At 33.5% G+C, this 21,449-nt stretch overlaps 5 protein-coding genes across 9 annotated transcripts; 2 read left to right on the forward strand and 3 right to left on the reverse strand.

The window, feature by feature from the left end:
- Positions 1 to 4,172: 4,172 nt before the first annotated feature.
- LOC149742964 (UDP-N-acetylglucosamine transporter SLC35D4-like) lies at positions 4,173 to 5,693 on the forward strand. The gene is made up of 2 exons (XM_089873056.1): positions 4,173 to 4,555; positions 4,653 to 5,693. The coding sequence occupies exons 1-2, from the start codon at positions 4,384 to 4,386 to the stop codon at positions 5,423 to 5,425; spliced, it is 945 nt and encodes a 314-aa protein (XP_089729182.1). The 5' UTR covers positions 4,173 to 4,383; the 3' UTR covers positions 5,426 to 5,693.
- Positions 5,626 to 8,065, reverse strand: LOC149742965 (NADH-cytochrome b5 reductase 3-like). Of its 2 annotated transcripts, none has more exons than XM_089873086.1 (7): positions 7,907 to 8,065; positions 7,303 to 7,472; positions 6,950 to 7,109; positions 6,646 to 6,834; positions 6,467 to 6,577; positions 6,213 to 6,312; positions 5,626 to 6,005 (listed from the first exon to the last, which is right to left on the reverse strand). In XM_089873086.1, exons 1-7 carry the CDS (start codon positions 7,928 to 7,930, stop codon positions 5,833 to 5,835), a joined length of 927 nt encoding a protein of 308 aa, XP_089729212.1. In that variant the 5' UTR covers positions 7,931 to 8,065; the 3' UTR covers positions 5,626 to 5,832. The 2 variants fall into 2 exon arrangements, with proteins under 2 accessions (XP_089729212.1, XP_089729219.1); XM_089873093.1 differs by lacking the exon at positions 7,907 to 8,065 and adding an exon at positions 7,673 to 7,834.
- A 38-nt stretch (positions 8,066 to 8,103) lies between these two features.
- LOC149742966 (moesin/ezrin/radixin homolog 1-like) lies at positions 8,104 to 13,079 on the reverse strand. Of its 2 annotated transcripts, XM_089872845.1 has the most exons (17): positions 12,949 to 13,079; positions 12,744 to 12,851; positions 12,532 to 12,667; positions 12,289 to 12,420; positions 12,055 to 12,138; positions 11,678 to 11,805; positions 11,231 to 11,333; positions 10,975 to 11,143; positions 10,772 to 10,881; positions 10,485 to 10,598; positions 10,211 to 10,333; positions 9,937 to 10,068; positions 9,762 to 9,847; positions 9,594 to 9,693; positions 9,118 to 9,419; positions 8,758 to 8,923; positions 8,104 to 8,561 (listed from the first exon to the last, which is right to left on the reverse strand). In XM_089872845.1, exons 2-17 carry the CDS (start codon positions 12,827 to 12,829, stop codon positions 8,535 to 8,537), a joined length of 1,998 nt encoding a protein of 665 aa, XP_089728971.1. In that variant the 5' UTR covers positions 12,830 to 12,851; positions 12,949 to 13,079; the 3' UTR covers positions 8,104 to 8,534. The 2 variants fall into 2 exon arrangements, with proteins under 2 accessions (XP_089728971.1, XP_089728977.1); XM_089872851.1 differs by lacking the exon at positions 12,949 to 13,079 and having other exon boundaries at positions 8,769 to 8,923; positions 12,744 to 12,929.
- A 399-nt stretch (positions 13,080 to 13,478) lies between these two features.
- LOC149742967 (ribokinase-like) lies at positions 13,479 to 17,839 on the reverse strand. 2 transcript variants are annotated; one of them, XM_089873066.1, is made up of 7 exons: positions 17,688 to 17,839; positions 17,518 to 17,614; positions 17,250 to 17,398; positions 14,850 to 15,004; positions 14,477 to 14,644; positions 14,156 to 14,344; positions 13,479 to 13,995 (listed from the first exon to the last, which is right to left on the reverse strand). In XM_089873066.1, exons 1-7 carry the CDS (start codon positions 17,689 to 17,691, stop codon positions 13,816 to 13,818), a joined length of 942 nt encoding a protein of 313 aa, XP_089729192.1. In that variant the 5' UTR covers positions 17,692 to 17,839; the 3' UTR covers positions 13,479 to 13,815. The 2 variants fall into 2 exon arrangements, with proteins under 2 accessions (XP_089729192.1, XP_089729200.1); XM_089873074.1 differs by having other exon boundaries at positions 17,509 to 17,614; positions 17,688 to 17,707.
- A 133-nt stretch (positions 17,840 to 17,972) lies between these two features.
- LOC149742968 (exonuclease 3'-5' domain-containing protein 2-like) lies at positions 17,973 to 21,448 on the forward strand. 2 transcript variants are annotated; one of them, XM_089872876.1, is made up of 11 exons: positions 17,973 to 18,312; positions 18,374 to 18,550; positions 18,840 to 18,949; positions 19,018 to 19,129; positions 19,284 to 19,543; positions 19,602 to 19,708; positions 19,910 to 20,075; positions 20,260 to 20,453; positions 20,633 to 20,768; positions 20,830 to 20,902; positions 21,111 to 21,448. In XM_089872876.1, the coding sequence occupies exons 1-11, from the start codon at positions 18,073 to 18,075 to the stop codon at positions 21,252 to 21,254; spliced, it is 1,719 nt and encodes a 572-aa protein (XP_089729002.1). In that variant the 5' UTR covers positions 17,973 to 18,072; the 3' UTR covers positions 21,255 to 21,448. The 2 variants fall into 2 exon arrangements, with proteins under 2 accessions (XP_089729002.1, XP_089729011.1); XM_089872885.1 differs by lacking the exon at positions 20,830 to 20,902 and having other exon boundaries at positions 21,111 to 21,300.
- Position 21,449: the final 1 nt, after the last annotated feature.

Consider the following 21,449-nt stretch of genomic DNA (forward strand, 5'->3'; position numbering starts at 1 on the left):
AGTCGTAACGTAAAATTAATTCAAGTCGTAACGTAAAAATAATTCAAGTCATAACGTAAAATTAATTCAAGTCGTAACGTAAAAATAATTCAAGTCGTAACGTAAAATTAATTCAAGTCGTAACGTAAAATTAATTCAAGTCGTAGCGTAAAAATAATTCAAGTTGTAGCGTAAAAATAATTCAAGTCGTAGCGTAAAAATAATTCAAGTCGTAACGTAAAAATAATTCAAGTCGTAGCGTAAAAATAATTCAAGTTGTAGCGTAAAAATAATTCAAGTTGTAGGGTAAAATTATTTTATGTGAGATTAAGATCCAAAAATAATACAACTTGTGATATAAAAATAATACAACTTATTACATAATTGCGATTTATTCGTGTTGTATTTTGACCAGGTTGGGCCCCCATAGATTTGACTCTCGGGTATATTCATTCAGCTGTATGTTTAACTGTCAAACATATTCTGTTGTTTGTTGAACTCTCAGGCATATTCTGTTGTATGTTTATCTCTCAGGCATATTCCATTGAATACAATTACCTCTCAGGCATAGTCTGTTGTGTATTTGACTTCCAGGCATATTTTGCTGTGCATTCTAACCTTGTCCTTAGGCATTTCTGTCGTATTACGCTTAAGACATAAATACGTTTAATAGAATAGGCCTGAGAAACAAATATACAGCAGAATATGCCTAAGAGTTAAGTATAAAAAAATATGGCTCAGCCCACATGTTTTAGCTATCTACCGCCAAAGAGTATCGTCTCGGCACATGCGCAGTAGCGTCTCGGCGCATGCGCAGTAGTGTGTTGGCGCATGCGCAGTAGCGCCCGGTCAAATATATCAATCGAAACGAATACATCACCACACCGACAAAGATGGAATATTTTTCTTCTTTACGGGTACCAATTTAATATTAAAACAAAAACGTTTAGCTGTATTGTTCGACAGGATTCTCCAGTTCAACAAACAGCGCGGCAAAGGTGGACCTTATATCAGAATTCGATTTTAAACGAATTAAATATTTTTTCAATTTTTGACAAAATGCGTAATAAAAAGATGCTCATTTTCATTTTAAATGAAACCATATTAAAATTGCAAGAATATGAATCACCAATCCAGTATCGTGTCGTATTTTAATAAAAATGTAGGCTAAAAAACAGTTCGATTTTGTGTTATAAAATTAGTATTAGATTGTGAGAAATACAGAGATATAGGCTGTGGTATCATCGTTTCAAAAAGCTTTGGATAATGTCGGTGATGTTCGCGTCAGGTCAAAGGGTCCAGTAGTCCAGTAAATATTAAATGTTAAAGTCATTGAAACCCCAAGTAGACTTTGTTAGGCCTATATATGTAAAATCATTGTTAGGCGTACGTAAGATTGAACGCCAATTTATGTCCAAAACAACACAGCAGGTATATAGGCATAGTAACTTTGGATACAGGAAAACGCATGTTTTAAATTAATGGTAAACTTAGACTTAAAAAAATTAGGCTAGAAAGTTAAGAAAAAAACAACGGGTTTCTGTGCCTAAAAAAATAAAAGGGGTTCCAAAAAGGACAAGCAAAACTTTTTAGATTTGTTTAAACCCATTGCAAAAGTCACCGCTTTTTCTCAATGTTGGACACACAGTGGCCGCAGTTAGACTATCCGGTGTATCTAAGACTGTTATGAAAAATTTCTATGATGATATGAAAAATCCGGTGTCGTGCTGATATATTCGTTTTGATTGATACATTTGTACCGGACGCTATTGCGCACGCGCCGAGATGCCACTGTACATGTGCAGGAGGTCGGAACAAATACAATACGATTTTTTTTAAATTGGTTTTTTTTTCGATAAAAGTAACACGCTAGTGACCTAATGTTTCCTAAAAAAATATTATTAAAACATTGGTTTACATTAGTTTACACAATATTTTTTTCAAATTTGCAAACCGAAATAGACAAAAAAAAAAGTTTAAAACAGTACCATTAAAATTATTGGTTTACATTAATTTACACAACAATTCTATCTAAATTTAATTAATTATTGTAAAAAAAACAAATTTAATTAATTATTTAAAAAAAAACAAATTTATAGTAAAAAATTGGTTTAAAACAGTACCATCACTTGTTTATTGAAAAATTTTAAATAATATTATATTATTAAAAATTGGTTAGCGCGCCTGCCTCTGACCAGGAGGCAATGAGTTCAACTAAGGCTTTTCGCTGCTACCATTTGTTGAGGGCGTATGTGTCCTTAGTTTTATGAGACAAACTCACACTGTACGAAATTTATTTAAGCCTTTTTTATGAACCTATAAAACTAGTTTAATCGTTTATACTCGCAAACTACAAACTTTTAACATAGTTTTTTAATATTATAGTACAATGGGGGAAGATGGGACACTTAAGCACATATTGCCAAATATTTCCAAAATCAAAATAGATGACGGTTAAAATATAATAAAACACACGAGGAATTATTTAGCGATCCGCACAACAAGTGAAATTTTACAAATTCGAAACGCACAGGATAAGATGGGACAGTTTAAAATCATTGGGTATTGATTGAACGTAATGTAATGTTCGAACATCAATGGATAAATATTGTATCCTACAAATGTATATGAACTTGTAATAACCAAAAATAATAATATCTATTGATAAAGTTTTTATTTTTGCTACAAATTGGGTATTACTACTCTGTTTTTGGCACAAGCTACTTCTCATAAATTATCACCAAGTCCAAATGACCAAATTTCGAATACATTTTTAAAATATTATCTTTTTATTATATCAGTATCTTATAGTTGAACAACCCCTGGGAAATAAATTACTAAATTAAAAGCAAACCTTTTAAAGTTTGGTAATGAAAACATACAAAAATACAATGTGGGGAAGATGGGACTCTAAATTGAAATATATTTACATTAGCAGTATTCTGCAACTTGTAGTTATAACCTACCGAATTTAATAGGCTGTGCTATAGCTTCTTTGCCATGTAAACCTCATATATATAACGTTAAACCGATAATTTTTTGTTGTTTTTTTATCTCAAATTAAAGTCATATTGACCCCTGCCTGTTTTCTTTATGCTTATATCTCTATGTTACAAAACTAAAACTAGTTTTATGAGACAAAATCAAACTGTACGAAATATTCAAGGTTGTATTATGAAGCTATGAAACTAGTTTAATCGTTCTCACACGCAAACTAAAAAAAATCATCGGCTTATATAATTTAGCGAGCATTGAAAAATAGCACCTTACTATTTCGCATTTTTTTCCTGTTCAAAGTATACTGTTTCTATTTTATTTTTTTAATATTTAAAAACAGTAATCAGCTTTGACGGGCGTTTTATAAAGTCGTGATAATACTGTCGAATAATTCTGTAACCTTGTTTTCCTGATTATCATTAAATGGGGGTCCGTAAAAAGAAAATTAAAAAAAGTCTCGTCTGACAAAGTGTCCTATCTTCCCCCACCCTACTATATAAACAGTAATCGGCTTTGTCGCGCGTTTTATTAAGTCATGATAATACTGTCGAATATTTCTGTAACATAGTTTTTTTTTTCTGATTATTATTAAATGGGGTTCGTAAAAAGAAAATTGTAAAAACTGACAAAGCGTCTCAGTTCCCCAACCCCACTACGAAGTAGCGTTAGTAAATTAATTAAAAATGCGCATTAAACTGATCTAAAATCAGTTTGTGAGTAGTACTTGCTTATGGTACTATTAATTATACTCAATTCAGTTCTGCTAAATTTTAATCGAAAACTAATATTTCAACTTGTAAACGTCGTGTTTCAAAGGTTTTTCACAAAATGGAATTACGACAAGCAATTAAGCAGTCTTCCTAACTTTAAACATATGTTGCAAAGTGTACGACGTAGGTCTTATAGTACTTTATTTGTAGTTCGGAGAGTTTCGCTAAGAGGTTTTATGTGGCCTAATTTAGAACTAAATAGAGACAAAACCAAATTTATTAGCTCCACTTCCTGGTAAAATTATAAGCAAACACTATCTAATACGATAATTCGTCAAATAACTTATCAAAAACGTTATAAAGAGTTACCACGGCTTCTCTCAAATACGGTCCAGACCTGTTATGAAGTGCGCCATTATCTGGCATATTACTTTGTGTATTACACGTGGCTGCTTATTAGATCTATCGGCTCTCTTGTTTTATTTTATTTATTGTGCGAGATGCCAGCAAATCGTGATGACGTACAAGTTTTGGTTTTCACAGGTTTAATTTGCCCGTTTGCCAGACGTGTCTTCTTTCAACCGCGCTGGTTGTGATCGCAGTCAGACGAGCGCCATATTGTACACATGTAACATCTTGGTTAGTGACTAGGTATGAAAGTAAGACTAACATCAGTCTGTTTTGGAACGAGCGGAAAATGATCAACCGACAGAAATCGAACGTGTCCGATTATACACTGTACTGTTTTTTGTACATGAGTACAACCTTGTGCAACAAGTTTGTATTAAGTTCTTTGGGATTCCAATATCCTACAATATTTCAGGCCTGGCAGACATTTGTTTCTTTGCTGATAGTACAGCTATTATCAGGTAAAAAACGTTGTTTGATATTGTGTGAATGAGGTTTTCATCACACTGTAGGGACATTAAGAAACTTAACAAAATCATCTACATGTTTTCTGTATAGGTAATCCACTGAAGCACATCAGTCTTTCTGAAATCATACCATGGAGTCCAGCAATGATACTTTATGCAGCTAGCATATTTTCTGGGTCTAAAGCCCTAGCAACTCTACCTATTCCTGTATTTCTGCTCAGTCATGGCTTAAGCGATGCAATTTTAATGCTTTGTGACAATCATCTGCCATCTGGACTGACCCATCTTAGTATACCTTTGAAAATATCTGGACTGCTTTTATCGTTGTGGGGTATCAAAGAAATGAGTTCACCTGTGAACATTTTATGGATCATAGCGTATAGTCTTTCTTTAGGTGCATATAAAACAATGTCATTTTGGTACAGCAGTCCACAGTGGCCTAATTCTGGTCTCAGTCTAATGCAAAGACAGTATTTAAACAACTTGTTCGGATTTTTACTCTTGTTTCCAACTGCACTGCTGCTAGGTCATCATTGGGATGTACAAAGAGAATTTCCTCATCTTCGAAAACTCAGATTTTACATAGGGTCAATTGTTAGTGGTGTTTTAGGTTGGGCTGTAAAACGTAAATGGAGTTTTCTTAGTGGTGGCTTTTTAAATGCCCGTCTTGAAATGATTCAGTTGCTTGCCAAAGTTATTACCATGATTGCCTCAATGCATGTTTATCCTGTAGAACACACTCTCTTACTATGGGTTTCTATATTGCTAGGATTGACTGGAGATATTTTGCACATATTGGGGAGTTTGCTAGAGGAATCTAATGAAAGAAAATTTGACATGAATGATGTTTTAGTGGGACAATAATACTAAATTGCTTTATATTATTTTAATATGCATGAAAAAATGTCTTCAATTTTTGTAGTACATTATGCCGTCCACTGCATTTTCTATGCATTTTTACAAATATTTTCATTTTGATACCACTGTATCTGGTATCCGATAACTAAGAGCACCTATACACCTTGTCTTTTATATTACCAGACACCAATATTAACCAATTGTGATTTAGATTGTGCCAGTTATGTTTTATCTTTGTATTGGGAGAAGTGCAATAAACTGTTATTTTATTTTCTCTGCTACATAATTAATCATTCACAAAAAGCTAAAACTTGTTAAATCAATTAAACATGAATAAGTGTTTTTATCTTGTACATTTGCAATTGAATGTAGTTGGCACTGGGGAATTGCAGAAGAATTAGGTGTATCTTCCATTAAAATGTGCAGATTCGGCCAGATTGATGCCCAACCTTTTCAAGGTTTGGTAAGCAAGCAAATTTAATCATAGGTGGCGGTCCACACAGTAACACTAAGGTATCAATCCCAGGAGCCGGTAAGTTATCACGGATCATGTCTTCATCGATAAACCCAGTAGAATATTTCCAGTCTAAAGTAAAACCAAATTATTTCAAATATAAGGCATGTATTTGTATTGTAATATGTTACTGAAACAGAAACAGCCATAAAGTTGATGCAATCTGTGTTGAAAGTATCTACCAGAACAACAGTAAACTTATAATTATTGAGCCTATAAAACGAAGTTCTAGATAAAATCCACTGATCCAGTCATAGATAACAAAAATAAACAAGGTACCTGCTGGTGGGCGGTCCAAGGTATACCACAGTTTAAAATGATTTGGGTCAGCTTTGGCACATTCTTCTAATTCCTTCCTTACAAGAATGTCATCTTCTGTCTGTATTTTTAAAAATGTTTTAATTAATGATATGATTCTGTTTACTACTCAAAAACTTATTTAAGTAACTAAATGACACAGGTTTAGACATGATTGGTGGTGTGTTTGAAATACGAAATAACATGTAACACATATCTGGAACTAAAGTAAATACTTGATTAGCATAAAGTAGAGAGAGCTTGGTATGGTCTGAAGGGTCCTTTAAGCATTGCCGAATAATTTGCAGCATCGGAGTAATACCAGTTCCACCAGCTATCATAGCAACCTAAAAAGAGCATATTTATGCAAATAGAAATGCATTTTTACAACAGTCATTGTTTTGTAAATGATCACCTCTTTTGCTCTTTTGGCATAAGAAAATCCATTTTTCTCATAACGCACTGAAAAGACACTCTTTGTCCTGTACTCAATCAAGCCATTGGGACCACGAACATCAATAGTGCCACCAATGGGTAAAGCTTCCAAGTATTGGGACATTTTTCCACCTTCAGGAAATTTCGGGTGGGTATCTTTAAAATACACCTGCCAAATGGTAAATACTGTAGCGCCGATTTAAATAAGGGAAAGGAATATACAATAACAAACCATATTTGTGGGGGTGAATTACATTTTTATTAGATACTAACTATATATATACCTTTATAACCAAGTCCATATGACCCTTGTCATCATCAGATGTGACAGGGGTATAAGGTCGAACAACTAGTTTGCCATCAACTCTTGCTGAAAGAAAAATATGCTTGCCAACTGTCAGTCCCAAAATGTGATTTTCACTTGGAAGAGCGAACACAAATTTTCTGAAAAGAAAATATGTTACCTATTTTTTGTAGATAGTTTACAGTTACAGAGAATCTACTCTAATTACAGTAGATTTGGAATTTTAAAATGTCCCACTACGTAGTTACATCACTCTTGGCCTCACTCTAAGGTTTTCAGCTTATAATAATTTAACATTTTTAGTGCAATGGCCTAAAAATATGAAAAATTCACCTGGTATCATGTGTAATTCTTTCCTTTGCTATCAATTTCAAGGCATACTTGACTTCTGGATCAAGAAGAGTTTTCTTTACTGCATTTTCGTCTCGCTTTTTCTTCAGGTAGGCAAGTGTTACTGCAATTACTGCAGCAGTAATGCCAAAAGTGAACACTGAGCTAGAAGTCTGAAAAATAAATATTTTTGTATAATTCAGTACTCAGAATGTCTTTATTTTGTACTATTTTTTCACGAAGTACAAGTATTCTCACACTAACAGTATTACAGTCGAATGAGTCGATGCAACTGCAACGGACAGGCGTAATTAAACTGCAACGAGGTGGGTGTTATAAATGCCAAACCACAACAAAAAAGCTATAACCATACCAGTTCTGATATCCACTCCATTGGCACTAGCTTCAAGCGGCTATTATAACTCGTGTTTACATGTAATTACAATCAGCTAAAACCATTCGGTAAACCTGCGTACGTGATGTTGCTGCTAAACATTAACATGCTGTTCACCCAAGCGTGAACGCAAATGATTTCTCAAATATGGCGCACCAACATTTTGGATGAACATTTAAACTATAATGCAATTAATATAATGTTCATATTTACCTGGTAAGTTGCATCCGCCACCATCGTCGTATTGCCTACTCTGTTTCACCTTAAGTGGCATCAATACAACAGTGGGAAGGCGAATTTTACGCATCATAAGTTTTGCTGCACAAGTATTTGCTGATGAAGCTCAACAGAAATTCCACAGCGCAACCACACCACAAACGCAAGCGTACATAAGAACTCAAACACATAAGTTAAGTTTTTTAGGTTGGTGTTTTTAATGTGGAAGGCAAATGATAAAAATAACTCGTTGCATGTGATGTAAAAAGCAGCAAGTGCACACACAAACAAGTGTAATGAGTTAAGAAATTCAAATTAAAAAAAAACAATGTGGAAAATGCTAGCATCACATAAACAGTACATTTACAAACACCACCATACAGAAAATCATAAACAGAAATACTAAAGAATAAAAACATTAATAGCACCAATACATAATATACATACGTACAGTGTTCACATAATAAAGACAAAATGTTAGGCTTTGCAGTTTGGGGTTTACACAAAGGTTTATTCACTACGCTCCATGGCTTATAGCTAAGCACCCATGCTTACAACGTTGCACTTTTGTAAAGTCATTCATGTGGAAAGTAAATTTAAAATCCTTTTCTGCTTCTACAGAATGCTATAAACCATCATAGTACTGAGGTGTCTGTGAAAAATATTTAGAGTTATAATTGGGATTATATTAATCACATGGTTATAAGTTAAATATATTTGTACAGTAACAATATACTAAAAAATAGCTACTGTATTTTTAATGTAAAAGTTATTAAACTTTATTAAATATATGTGTATGCCCATATATATAAAATTTCTGTTTTTTGCTGCAGCAGATGTTTTAATACCTCTTTGTGACCTTGGAAAGTGGAAATTTCATGTGTATGTGGTTGGTTTGAATCCTGTTTCTGATCGAATCCGGTCATGCTCTCATCCACTTTAAGCACTTCAATTTCTGACCGTAAGTTGAACAACTGTTGTTCAATGTTCCGACTCTTAACATGGTACTCCATTCTTTTAAAACAAGTTATTAAATTATTTAATAAATAAAATATGCTTAACAATATATTACATAAGTAAATGAAGTCTACATCATTCTGTAAAATGTTTTACTGCATGTATCCACGTCTCATTTTTATTATTAGTTTTATTGCATCTTTTAATCACCACAAATATATTGTACACTTGTGGTGTAACAGCTACATTACCTTTCTTTTTCTATTTCTTGCGATAACTGCTGCATGTCGGAATTTCCAGGAGCACTTGTAAACTCATTACTATTGCGGTCAGTTACATTACTACCATCAGTTTTTACAGAGTGAGCAGAGCCACTACTGGCAGCATACATATGATAGTATTGTGCATTGGATACAGCAGGAGAATGGTTGGACTGTGAAGTGTTGTTTAAGTTGATTCCTGGCATTGATATCACTTGACTGTGGATTTGGTTGTTGATAGGCAGGAAGCCCATGTTCATTGGAACACTGTTTGAAGTGTTTGGGGAATGGTGCTGAAATAGAAAACTTTTTTATCTCTTATTTTGTAAAAGATTTTTTTATCTCTTACCAGTAATGATTTAAACCCTTTTACTCTTATATTTCTATTAAGATATTATAATACAGTAAATACACCATTATAATAATTTTTTATTTCTCTTAAAATATATGAATACAGATTTACTTACAACATGTTGATTTGCAAGTAAATTTAACTTAATGTTTGCATCGTTTAAAGCAGCTTTTGTTGCATAAAGCTCTTCACGGACATTTTTGAGCTCACCTGCCCTAAATTTTATACACAAATGTTAAACAGTAATATTATTAAAACACAAAAAAAAGATAACACTTCCTACCTTGCCTGTGCTTGCTCATTTAACTGGGAAACATACTGCTCGTATTTCAGAAACTTTTGTGGTAACTGGTGGTTTGCCTCTTGTAACTACACAAGTACAACATATATTATAAAACACAACAACTCAAACATTCACCAGAGGTTTAGTTTTGAGTAATTTTTATTAGTTAACTTACTTTTCCAATCTCCAGTTTCAAGGATTGAATTTCTTGATCTGATTTGTTAAGTTTTGCTCGTAGAAGTTGTGCCTCTTCTTCTGCAACTTTGGCTTTCTCGCCAAGAAGTTCAGCAGTTTCCTCTGAGCGTCTCTGTGTTGAATTAAAAAATTGTAAAAACCTAAAATGAAATTAAACATCATTTTTTTGCATTATTTTAATTTATATATGTAAAAAAAATCTGTTGGAAAAGTAGCAAAAACTGAGATTTTTAGCTATGCATAAGTATGTTTACTAATGTGTCAGCGGCAGAACGATTTTCTTCCTGAAATTGTGCAAGTTTTTCTTCCAGTTCTTTCTTCTCATTTTGTACTTGAAGACGCAAGTTTTTCTCTTTTGTTAGCCTCGTTCTCTCCATCTAAGCAACATCACTAATTTAAATTTGACACCACTTTTCATTATCTTACATAATTACAACATTAATACAGCAGTTGTAAAAGACAAATTGATATTTCCCTCTATATAACAGGCAATACATAAGAAAAACACCAAAGACCATTCAGACTCACCTGTTTTCTTGCTTTCTCTTCCCTTGCTTGCTCCTTCATCTGTTGGATCTCCATGGTATCCACTCTTCTTCGTTGCATAAAAAGATCATGATTTCCACGGCACAAATCCAAAATCTAAAAAAAAAATGTGTAATACCTCTACGTCTTCAGGTTGGGGAATACGTGACATGCATTACCCTTAAACAGTTTATAGTTCAAATAAAGTATGAGCAAATGCTGATAGTTACGTATGTTGCAAAAAATGCCCGTTTAAAAGACCCCATTTTCAACAACACTTTAATACTTACAAGCTTATTTACTTCTGGATCATCAACCAGAAACACGATATCCTCAGGAGCATTGACATTTAAGTTTGACGTAGAGGCTCCTAAATTGAACCTTCGACCGATAGTATTGGCTGTAGATGTAAAATCCAATGTAATATCAAGTGCCTTGTATTACTATATCAATAAAGTTGTAAAAAAAGTACATTATTTGTGGTATTACTTACTATTGTTGGGTCTTGTAGTTTGTTTGATAACAAATTTATTTCCATAATACGACATGTCTGCTAATTCACTCCATTGGTAAGATTTAGTTGGATGTAGTTGATCATTATACGGATACATGCTTACAGATTTTGCATCAATTCCCAGCCACAGATCAGCACCATTTCCATCCTGCGATATAATTAATCCTTAAATATGGTCTTATGAACAGTACAATTTATACAAAGCATGCATAAACTTTAACAAATATATTGTTACCTTTATTTTAAAGTATTGCACACCACTCATTTCAAACTCTTGAACAATTTTTAAATATTCAAGTTCTGCTTCATCTCTTGTAAGTCCGTGGTGCTGTGCATACCTTTGAACAAAATTAATTAAAAATGATAAAAAGGTTTCCCAACAGCATTTATTTTCAACTATATATGACAGTATAAGAGGTTGTAAATCTATAAAGATAAAACAAAAACAACAATCTATTTAAAAAGGTCATGGATAACTTACAAATATAGTGTACAAAACTGTAAGCACTTCTACATAATACTTATATATACTTTATAATTTAAACCTTTAAAGAGGTGTATATCCATTAATGAATAATGATAGCGTTCAATAGGCTACCATTGTATAAAATTAATCAAGTGTAAAACCAATAGCACATTATGGCTTGGTACAACCAAACATAGTAAACCTTGTAAAACATACCATGAGGTTATTTGAGTCTCCCACATTTCACCAGTTACAGATTGAAACTGGTCACGTACTTGTTGTGGCAGAAGAATTTCATTTGCCAAGAATCCAGGTTTGTGCATTTCCTCATCATAATCACCAAACTGTAAAATTCAAAAAAAGATTTAAAAAACAGAAACATTTGTGGGAAGCTTTTAAGATACACCACTAAAATTCCTAAGAGGTGGCGACTAGTTTAAAGGTTTAAAAAGATTTATATAAGTTATATATTTGTTTAAGATATAGTCAGATTCTATACATAAATAAATACATAAATCTATTGCCAAGTTACCAAGTACATATATTGATATATATACTCCCGGCTTAATAAAACTTATCATTATATTGTTTACCTTTGCTTGCACTGCAAAAGACGCAAGGAGTATCGCTGCTTCTGGTGAACATGTCAACTCTTCTGATAATATAAGCTGTTGAAACTGAAAACACAATAAAAAAGGTATTTTTATTTTTAATTAAAAAACCTGATCTATATGAAGAAATCACTGCGGCCTTGTAGAACATATACTGTAAGAGATTTATGCACTAGCACCAAAAACATTTTGATTACGAGGAACATAACATCATACCTGAAGATAAAAAAGATGACGGGTAACTTCTTGAATAAGTTCAACATCCAGGACTTCAGGATAAAACTTTGCGAGAAACCTCAGCTCCACTGATCCATCTTCACTTGAACGTGGAACATTTTGATCAAGAATCTGAGACCAAGGAAAAAAAGATTTGAACTAAACAGTTTGATAAAATAAAATTGAACTAATTTGGGAATTAAGTTTTGTTTTAGAGCAGCATACTTGGACAATCCAATTTACCCGTTTGTCAAGTTTCAGCCACACCGGACTTCCATTCTTTCCTGTATAAGCTAATCCAAAATACCAGGTCTCGCGTAAACCAATAGTGTGACAGATGAGATCAAACACATTCTTTGCTTTTGCAGATGAATCCACACTGCAAAAACAAAATGTTATACCCAATCAAATATACGCAATCATTGTAATCAAGTGCTTTACAAAAGTTTACATACCTGAAATTTAATTCTGCATCAAGAGTTGATATTTGAACAGTAAGCAACTTTCCCCTCTTTTTCTTTTTTAGTAAACTGAGCGGCATTTTACAGCAGATCTCATAAATCCTTTAGCAAATAGGGAAACTTACAAATACATGAAATGCCTGTTTTGTATAAATACTAAAAAACAGTGGGTTACTTTCTATATTTTAAATACCCAAACCTTTTCTGCCTACTTGATTCTTCACTAGCACTGATACTTTTGCATTTGTACCCAGTACAATACGCCCCCCGTAACTCGAGTAACCACAACAAGTTTACACCAAAGCAATAGAAAGAGTTAAAAAAATACAATTTCTATTGCTTTGGTTTACACATATCGATATTGTGAAGTTTTGAAGTTTCGACTTTGCTCGCATCTGTAACAACGAAGAGTTAATGGGCACGATAGTGTTCTTGATTTAGATTCGTCCAGCATTGGTTTTGGTTAAATATTTCTTGAATTATTCTAAACTACCGGGGCAACGATGCTCATTATGGCAAACTTTTTTACTAAAATGCGACCAACAAACTTTTTTGTATAATATATCTAATCTTAAGTCCTTCTTAATAAGTTCTTATGTTCAATTAATTCTTTTTATACGTGCCCTTTCATTAAGGCTTTGCACTTTTGTACTGATAAATACGTTATAGGCACTAAGCAGGTCATGTGCAGTCAATGTCTAATGTTGTTTTGAATAAAATGAGACACAATTCACACAAACATTTATAAATTTTATTTAAAACACATTAATCATATTTATAGCTATGTTAAAATTACGTCAACATGAATAAAATTTATTTCGTGTAGGATCATGCTGCAAACATGTAGGATCATGCTGCAAATGCACCAAAATCATTATATTAACAAACTCTACACACGTATACTGCTAATCAAATTTTAATCACCACCTACAATCAGGGGATTAAAACTGTACAGATTGATTGTGACTAGTAAAACCCAAAACTTCTACTAAATTGCACATTATGAATTAAAAACTGCTAAAAGATTGTAATAATTTTCATTTGTGAAATAAGTTTTAGCAGTTCTCTATGCGGAAGTTAATTTTTTGGGAAGTTCGTGATGAAAAGGGTAACTTGTCTGTGTACCATTCCGACCAACACTGAAACTTGCAACTTGACACGACCTCTGCAATTTTTCCTCGGTTGGCAATTCAGGAAACCGAGCAAGATAAAATGCAAGAGCTCCAGTAAATGCATCTCCAGCACCCTGCAGAGGAAAATTGGTTTAAATATTCCAGCGTGAGCCGTAAACTAGTGTTTTCGCTTCACCAAAGTATAGTACATGATATTAAATATTAATGATTTATCCCCAATCATTTTGTCATCGCACTTACACCACCAGTTTTAATGCAAAAAGTTTTACGTACTGTTGTATCAACAGGCTTTACTGCTGGGGCTGGAACATGAACAACTTTATTTGTAGATTTTTCAGCAAAAACACAACCGTTCTGGCCAAGGGTGACAATTCCTATTTCACAACCTTTTTTTACCAGAACTTGAGCTGCCTTTTTTCCACTTTCAGTGTCAGTCACCGCGATTCCTGTTAAGGCTTCAGCCTACAATAACAAGGGTGTTATAAAATAGTATGTTCCAACTTCCAAGCCTCCCAGGATAGATTTAATTTCCTTGTACTTCTGCCAACTAGTTTTGCATTTGTACAACAAAGTGTCACATAACAGTTACATCACCTCTGTTTCATTGGGACAAATCACATCAGCATACTCAAAAAACTTTTCGTCAAGTTTGGCCACAGGGGCAGGTGCAGGGGTGAATATCGTTGTAATACCAAGTGATTTGGCTAATTTAAGAGCATGAAGTGAAGTGGATGGTTGCACTTCTAATTGACAGAGCAAAACCTAAATAATGGAAGCTTATTAGGATATGTAGGTTTCTCTTACGGTAAAAAATATGTCTTTCATATTCCACATGTGGTTTCTTTAACTACTGATAGTTTAACAGCCTGCACACAAAGACCAGCACCTAACTTTTGTTAACTTTTACCTCCTAAATAGCAGCAAATAATCGTAGTGCGTTGCACGAACTAAAGGTCGTTTTGAATACCTTGCAATTCTTTATACAATTATAAGCTTGTTCAACGTCATCTGAGGATAAGATCATATTTGCTCCGGGGACAATCACAAGACAGTTGCTTCCATCATCAGCAACTGTAATGGGCGCTACCCCAGTTGTCTCATTCTTTGTTTTTATAACATGATCTGACAAAAAAATTGTGATGCTGGTATCAGATTGTAAAGTAATAAAATACACCCTTTTTAGGTATTGGAATACTTTAACAGTTTTTATTCACCACTAGCTCAGGTGAGAAAGTTTAAATATGAATAAAGGGTTTAATTAAATATAGGCTTTATTAAGCCGTGGTCAACCTCCATTTGTGTTGATTTTTTTTCAAGTTAATGAAAATGCCCATATTTAACACACAGGGTGTTGATAACGACTTCTAATTAATTAAACCCTTTAATCATATTTAAGCAATTTATTTGGATGTCCTGCACTGTCTATTATAGCGACTGATAAATATAATATGTAACATTATTAGTATTAATATACACACCTGCCAGATTGGAAAGTTTGCAAACTGCGCGGAGGATTTTTTTTTGGAGATCGAAATTGCGCGGATTTTGCGCGGACGAGCGATTTTTTTGCGCGGATCGTCTGATTCTTGAAACTTAATTGTTAACCTCCTAATTTACAAGTAAAGTAGCGAACCAAACAAATACAGTATAAACTAAACGGCTGAGGTTAAAGGACTTGACAACCTTTTTCTTACGTTCTCTTGCGCAACGATTATGACGTACACGTCTGGTGATGCACATTACTGTAACAGTGTAACGCTTTCGTACGTTCGCTATTTTGTTTAATAACGCTATCATACATCATCTCTTCAACTAAACTAACATTTTTTTTAAATTTAATAATTTTGAAAAAAAAGATTCTTGTGTTTGTGGGACTTTCGAGAGAAAACGTTTTGCAGCGTCTTTTCAAAGGTTGCTATACGTTTCGGCTTGGTTGTTTTTTGTTATAAATACAAAAGATTCGAAATAAAGTATTTTAAGATATCCTAGAATATTGTGCATCCCTGCGTACGTCTTCGTGTGTTTGTGACCAGTCGGCCAACTGGGGAATATACTGAAGGAGATATAATTATGCTTATAAACCAGTGGTTCTCGAACTGTGGTACGCAAAGGTCTCCCATGTGGTACACGAGCACCAATTTAAGTTCCACCTAAACGATCGCAAATATTTTTTAGGGATTGTCATAAGCATTATTTTAATTCACATAAGTTAGTGAAGCGTGTCATTTCATGCTGTATTCCTTATTTCCTTATTACAATGGTTCCCAGCTTTTTTTAATACAAGTGTTGCTTTAAGCATGTACAAAGTATTTTTTCAAATCGATTTTTACTTAGGCGCATCGTGAAATCCAACCTGTTTTAAGCACCTGCAGACTAAATAATCAAGGGGACATTTGCTATTATTACGCAAATAATGAACGTGTGAGTTGCCATTATGTCGTAATTAATTGCCAGGTCAAACAATCGCTATTAGGATGCAATGAATCCACGTGTGAATCCCCACTATTTCGTAATAAACATGCTGCTTGGCTGAGAAAAACATTGTAAATATACAGCACTACAACAGTGAACATATTTAGGTGGTTTATTACAGCCTTATTCTGTTTAATTGGCAAACTACATTTATTTTATACGCAACTTTGGGAAAGGCAGTGCCAAGTTTGTACTACGAATTCCCGCCGAAAAATCAGGTGCGTTTTTCGTTTAACATTCACAAGCCTTTAATATGTAAGTGCCAAGTGGTACAACTATTCCAGTTTTTTAGGTCAATTTAGTTATTCGGTAGGTTAACGCTTACAGTTTAGCTCTTGTTTATGAAATTTAAACATTTTTTTTTTTTTTAAAACGTCCAAACAAACGTTTTTTTTAGAAATATATATATATACTTGTATTAGTTATTTTTCAAAAAACAAAGAAAAACTACATAAAGCGCCCTGGATTTTATTGACTACAATAGTAAGCGGGAACGACTCGCGAAAGAAAGAGAGTGTATTACCTCTCTCCTTTACCGACATTGGAGATGCGCGTTCTACTCTTTTTTATTTCTGTGGGCATACGCACGTTGGCTGATAGAGTCATAAACACTCAAAGACATACGTCATAATCGTGAGAGAACGTAAGAAAAAGACAGCTAGTTCTCAACCTCAGCCGTTTAGTTTAGTTTCTATCCAAGCGCATTTACAAACAGGAAAAGTTATCAAGTCTTGCAGCGATTTTTACGCGCTTTATTATATTTTTGCGCGGATTGATATTTTTTGTGCGGATTGCTAGTAATACCGCGAAAATTGCGCGGATTTTTAACCAATTTTGAAAATTCTGCGCGGAGGATAAATCCTCCGCGCACGACATATTTTCCAGTCTGGCACACCTGTGTTTACTTTCAAAGTTTTAAAATTCTCAATATATTGCTCCCCATGGCTGTCCTCACCGACACGTGCAACCATGGAAGTTTTTGCACCAAGTTTTGTAGCAGCCACACATTGGTTTGCACCTTTTCCACCAAATCCAGTGACATACCTTAATCAAGAGGGGAATTGAATTAATCAAGTTTTGATTTTTGACAATGGAATGTGTTTTCTGTTTATCATGCTGTATTTGCAAAGTTAATTGATAGTGTTAATTGTTACCTTGATTACCTATGTCCGTGAATGGATTCACCTTTTAAAGGTAAACGTGGAGTGTATGTCACGAGATCCATATTACATGAACCAACTACCACAATGTCTGAATTATCTAGGAAAAAAGGTCGATAATTGTAACATGCCAGTATGCCACTATAAACAAATGCTACATTTATATCACTTACCCATTGCGAGTTCTTAAAAGTCAGCGTTTTCTCAGATATACAAATTATTTAAGGGCCGAAATAAGAACTAATAGAATTGCATTGTGGGCCAGGTATATTTGACGAAAACTCTTTACTGTTCTTTAGCTTATATGCATGAAATATGCTTTTAAGTTAGATAAAAAAAAACTAAAAACAATCTAAGAATATTTTCAAAAAACAGTGTTTTAATTGTTCTGATTTTAATCGGGAAATTGGTAAACGAATTGTTTTTTTTTATAAAATTTTATTGTCTAGATTTTAGGGGAATACCCAACAGAGAAAAATTGAACGTGGAGCGCTGCACTGATGCTTTTTAGATTTTTAACTGTCTATATCGCGTAACAGACCGCGTGTTTTCTCTAAAATGCTTAATCATAAACAGATTACTATCATTGGTGGAATTGCCGTCGCTTGCGTGGCTGCAGGGACAACGATATTGTGTTATTCCTACAAGAAAAAACAAACGAGGAAAAGTGTCATTAATCTAAGTGATTTATGGCCTTACAATATATCAAGCAAAGATCAAGATGGTACAACATTTTTATTATCTTGCCCAGAAGACCTTGAAACAGTTTTAGATCGTTTTGTGCAGGAATTACAATATGTAAGTTTCAAATAACACTTTCATCGCAAAAGATAATATAAACAAATACTTTGTGTTTTAGGCCAAAGTGATTGGTTTTGATTGTGAATGGACATCTAAATCAGGAAAACCTCAACCAGTTGCATTGCTTCAACTTGCTACTGTATCTGGTGTTTGCTTATTAATAAGATTGTCTCACTACCGCGGTCCATTACCTGTTCGTCTGCAAAGCATTCTAAGTGATGCAAGTTATATTAAGGTTGTAAAAATATCACATTTGATAATATTTAAACACAAACATACACCCCCGAGTAACTAAACTTAACTATTTTTAACCCAACCAATATATATAACATTATTGTTAAGATCAGGATGAGATGGTCACTGATTTCATTCTTTTTGTCATTCCATTTGGTAGCAACCAAAGAATATTTTAACAAATATTTAACTATGTCCTCAAGACTTTTAAAATAAGTATTTAACTGTTGAAAATAAAGACATAAAATACGATTTTAAATATCAATCTTAACTTGCTGTATTACATGTAGGTTGGGGTTGGTCCAATGGAAGATGCAAATAAGTTGTTGCATGATTATGGAATAGTTGTGTCTGGTTGTGTTGATTTACGAGGCTTGGCTGTGAGGACCAAAGAAACTAAGTAAAAATGAATGTTTTATAACATTGTCAAAAGATGTAATTTTAAAAATGTTTATTTTTGTTTTTAAGAAACTCTCTGGGATTGAAAGGTCTTGCGCAATCATATTTAGGGGTGACCATGAACAAGCAAAAACATATTCAGTGTAGCGCATGGGATGCTCCAAGTTTATCACAAGAACAGGTCATACAATGGTGGATTTGGTGTTATGCACACTTTATTATATTTTTTGTGTGACTGTTAAAATTGTAACACATAAAGTAGTAAATATATAATATGTTGTATATGTGAAAGTAATCCCGCTTACATTCAACCACTATTTTATTTCGTAATTCAGATTGATTATGCTGCGAATGATGCTCTTATTGCTGCAAAGGTGTTTTCTGTCATAGCACGTTCTAAACTTGAAAGCAACGTTCACTTGGCATCTGCATTAAATAATGCAGTGAACAACACATTGTGGTCAATTGTTTCCAGTTATTGCCAAGGATTAGTGGATTGCAAGTTCAAACAGAGGAACCAATCTCATAAACAGAACAATTCACAAAATGTTGGCAACAATTTTAACTTTAAACCGTTTAAGTTGTACTCAACAAGGTAGGGTTGATTGTAAATACAATTTATCCTTTTTTAGATTTTAACAATCTTTTTTTAGAAAACAACCACTTTATGATAACTGCAAGCTACAAGCTCCTGATGGACAACTTTTAGCAACATGTGATAGAAAAAAAGCAAATTGGTACATTGAAAAAGAATTAGCAGGTCAGACATTTTTAGCATTTGAGCAATGACACACCAAATTTATTTTTATCAATACCGTGTTTTAAGAGCCATCATTTTGTTGCTAATGTTTTCTCTTTGTTACTTTAAAGGCTGTCATATTCATATTCTAAGTTATAAACAAAAAATGTTTTTTGTTAATTTTTTTTGTTATATTTATTAAATGTTTATGATATATTTTAGATATAGTCACGGAAACACCATTTACAATTCGGCTACGTTTTGAACCCGCTGGTCGACCAGCATCAGATAGAGATTACTATCTTTATGACAAGCAGAATGTTTGTGTAGTTTGTGGATCTAATGGTGCAATTGTGAGGAAGAATGTTGTACCTCATGAATACAGAAGGTAAAAACTTGTTTTAATTTATACAAATTCATTGGTTTTTTTGCCGATTGGATTTCCAAAGAAAATCCGCGTAAAGATGTTAACTTTATCTATAAGTTCATAACTATTTAACGTTTTTGCAAGACAAATGCTAAAAATTAACAAACCAAAAAAAGTTAATATAAACAAAAAATTATTGTTTCAGACACTTTCCTTTGTTATTAAAAGACCACGTGTCGCATGATATTGTACCACTGTGTGTAGCTTGTCATCAGAGAGCTGGATATTACGATAACATTCTTCGAAACCAAATTGCTGATGAATATAAAGCTCCTTTAGGCTCAGCACAAGCAGTTCAAATGTTGGAAGATCCCGAAAGAAGATCTGTGAGATCTGCAGGTTCATTCTGAAGATCTGTTGTTCATACAATCACATATTTATCAACTTAAAAGCAGGGTTTTTCAAAAATATTTTTTCGCTTTGTAGTATAATTCATGTTAGCTTGGTGAAATTTAAATCGACACAAAATTGGGGTCCAAAAAACATTAGTTAATAGGATGATTACTTCTCGCTTACAGGCAAAGCACTGGATAATGCAAGAGATAGAATTCCAGAACCACGGAAAGGTGAGTTAGAAAAGGTCCTGAAGGACTACTATCAAGTCACCAGCTTATCCGAGGAACTTATCAAAGAAGCATCAATACTTGAAACAAGGTACTTTTACCAATTTGTATGTATCATAGTATCATTATATATCTATGATGTTACTTTAAAGGTATCATAACGAAGCATATATTCCACATGGATTTAAGGTGATTGATACGATTCAAAGTGAAAACAGCTTGCATGTAAGTCTGGACATGCGTTACATTTACATACTTTATGTTGAAAATGAAAGGAAGGCGGAAATAGCTATTGTAACAACTTCTAAAATGAATTTTGCTTGTAATGTTTATTAAACTGCAGAAATCTAAGGTTTACTTGGCATCTATGATCTCTTATGCTTTAGTTTATACTTTTGTTCCAAGTTTGCCAAATCTTGTAATTGCCTTTCAGGGCTTGATTGATTTTGAGAAAAGATGGAGAGAACACTTCCTTGCGACGATGAATCCACAACATCTTCCTCATCTTTGGTCTGTGGAGCATAACCATGATCGGGTCATTGATGCGTCAGATGTGGCCCCAGAAAAACAGCAATAATTTTTATTTTCTTTTTACGAATCAAAATAAATACATGTGTATTGTACTGTGTTTCTTGATGTTTTTATTCATTTGGTGATAATGGTGTTTGGTGAATTTGAATTCTCATTAAAAAACCTGGTGCTTATGATTATACCATTATCATTTTTTTGCATTTGTGTTTTTTTTCACCTAACCAGAAGATCATTTTCCAGG

Source organism: Ciona robusta, chromosome 1 (genome assembly GCF_009617815.1).
Source record: "Ciona robusta chromosome 1, ASM961781v2".
NCBI lineage: Eukaryota > Metazoa > Chordata > Ascidiacea > Phlebobranchia > Cionidae > Ciona > Ciona robusta.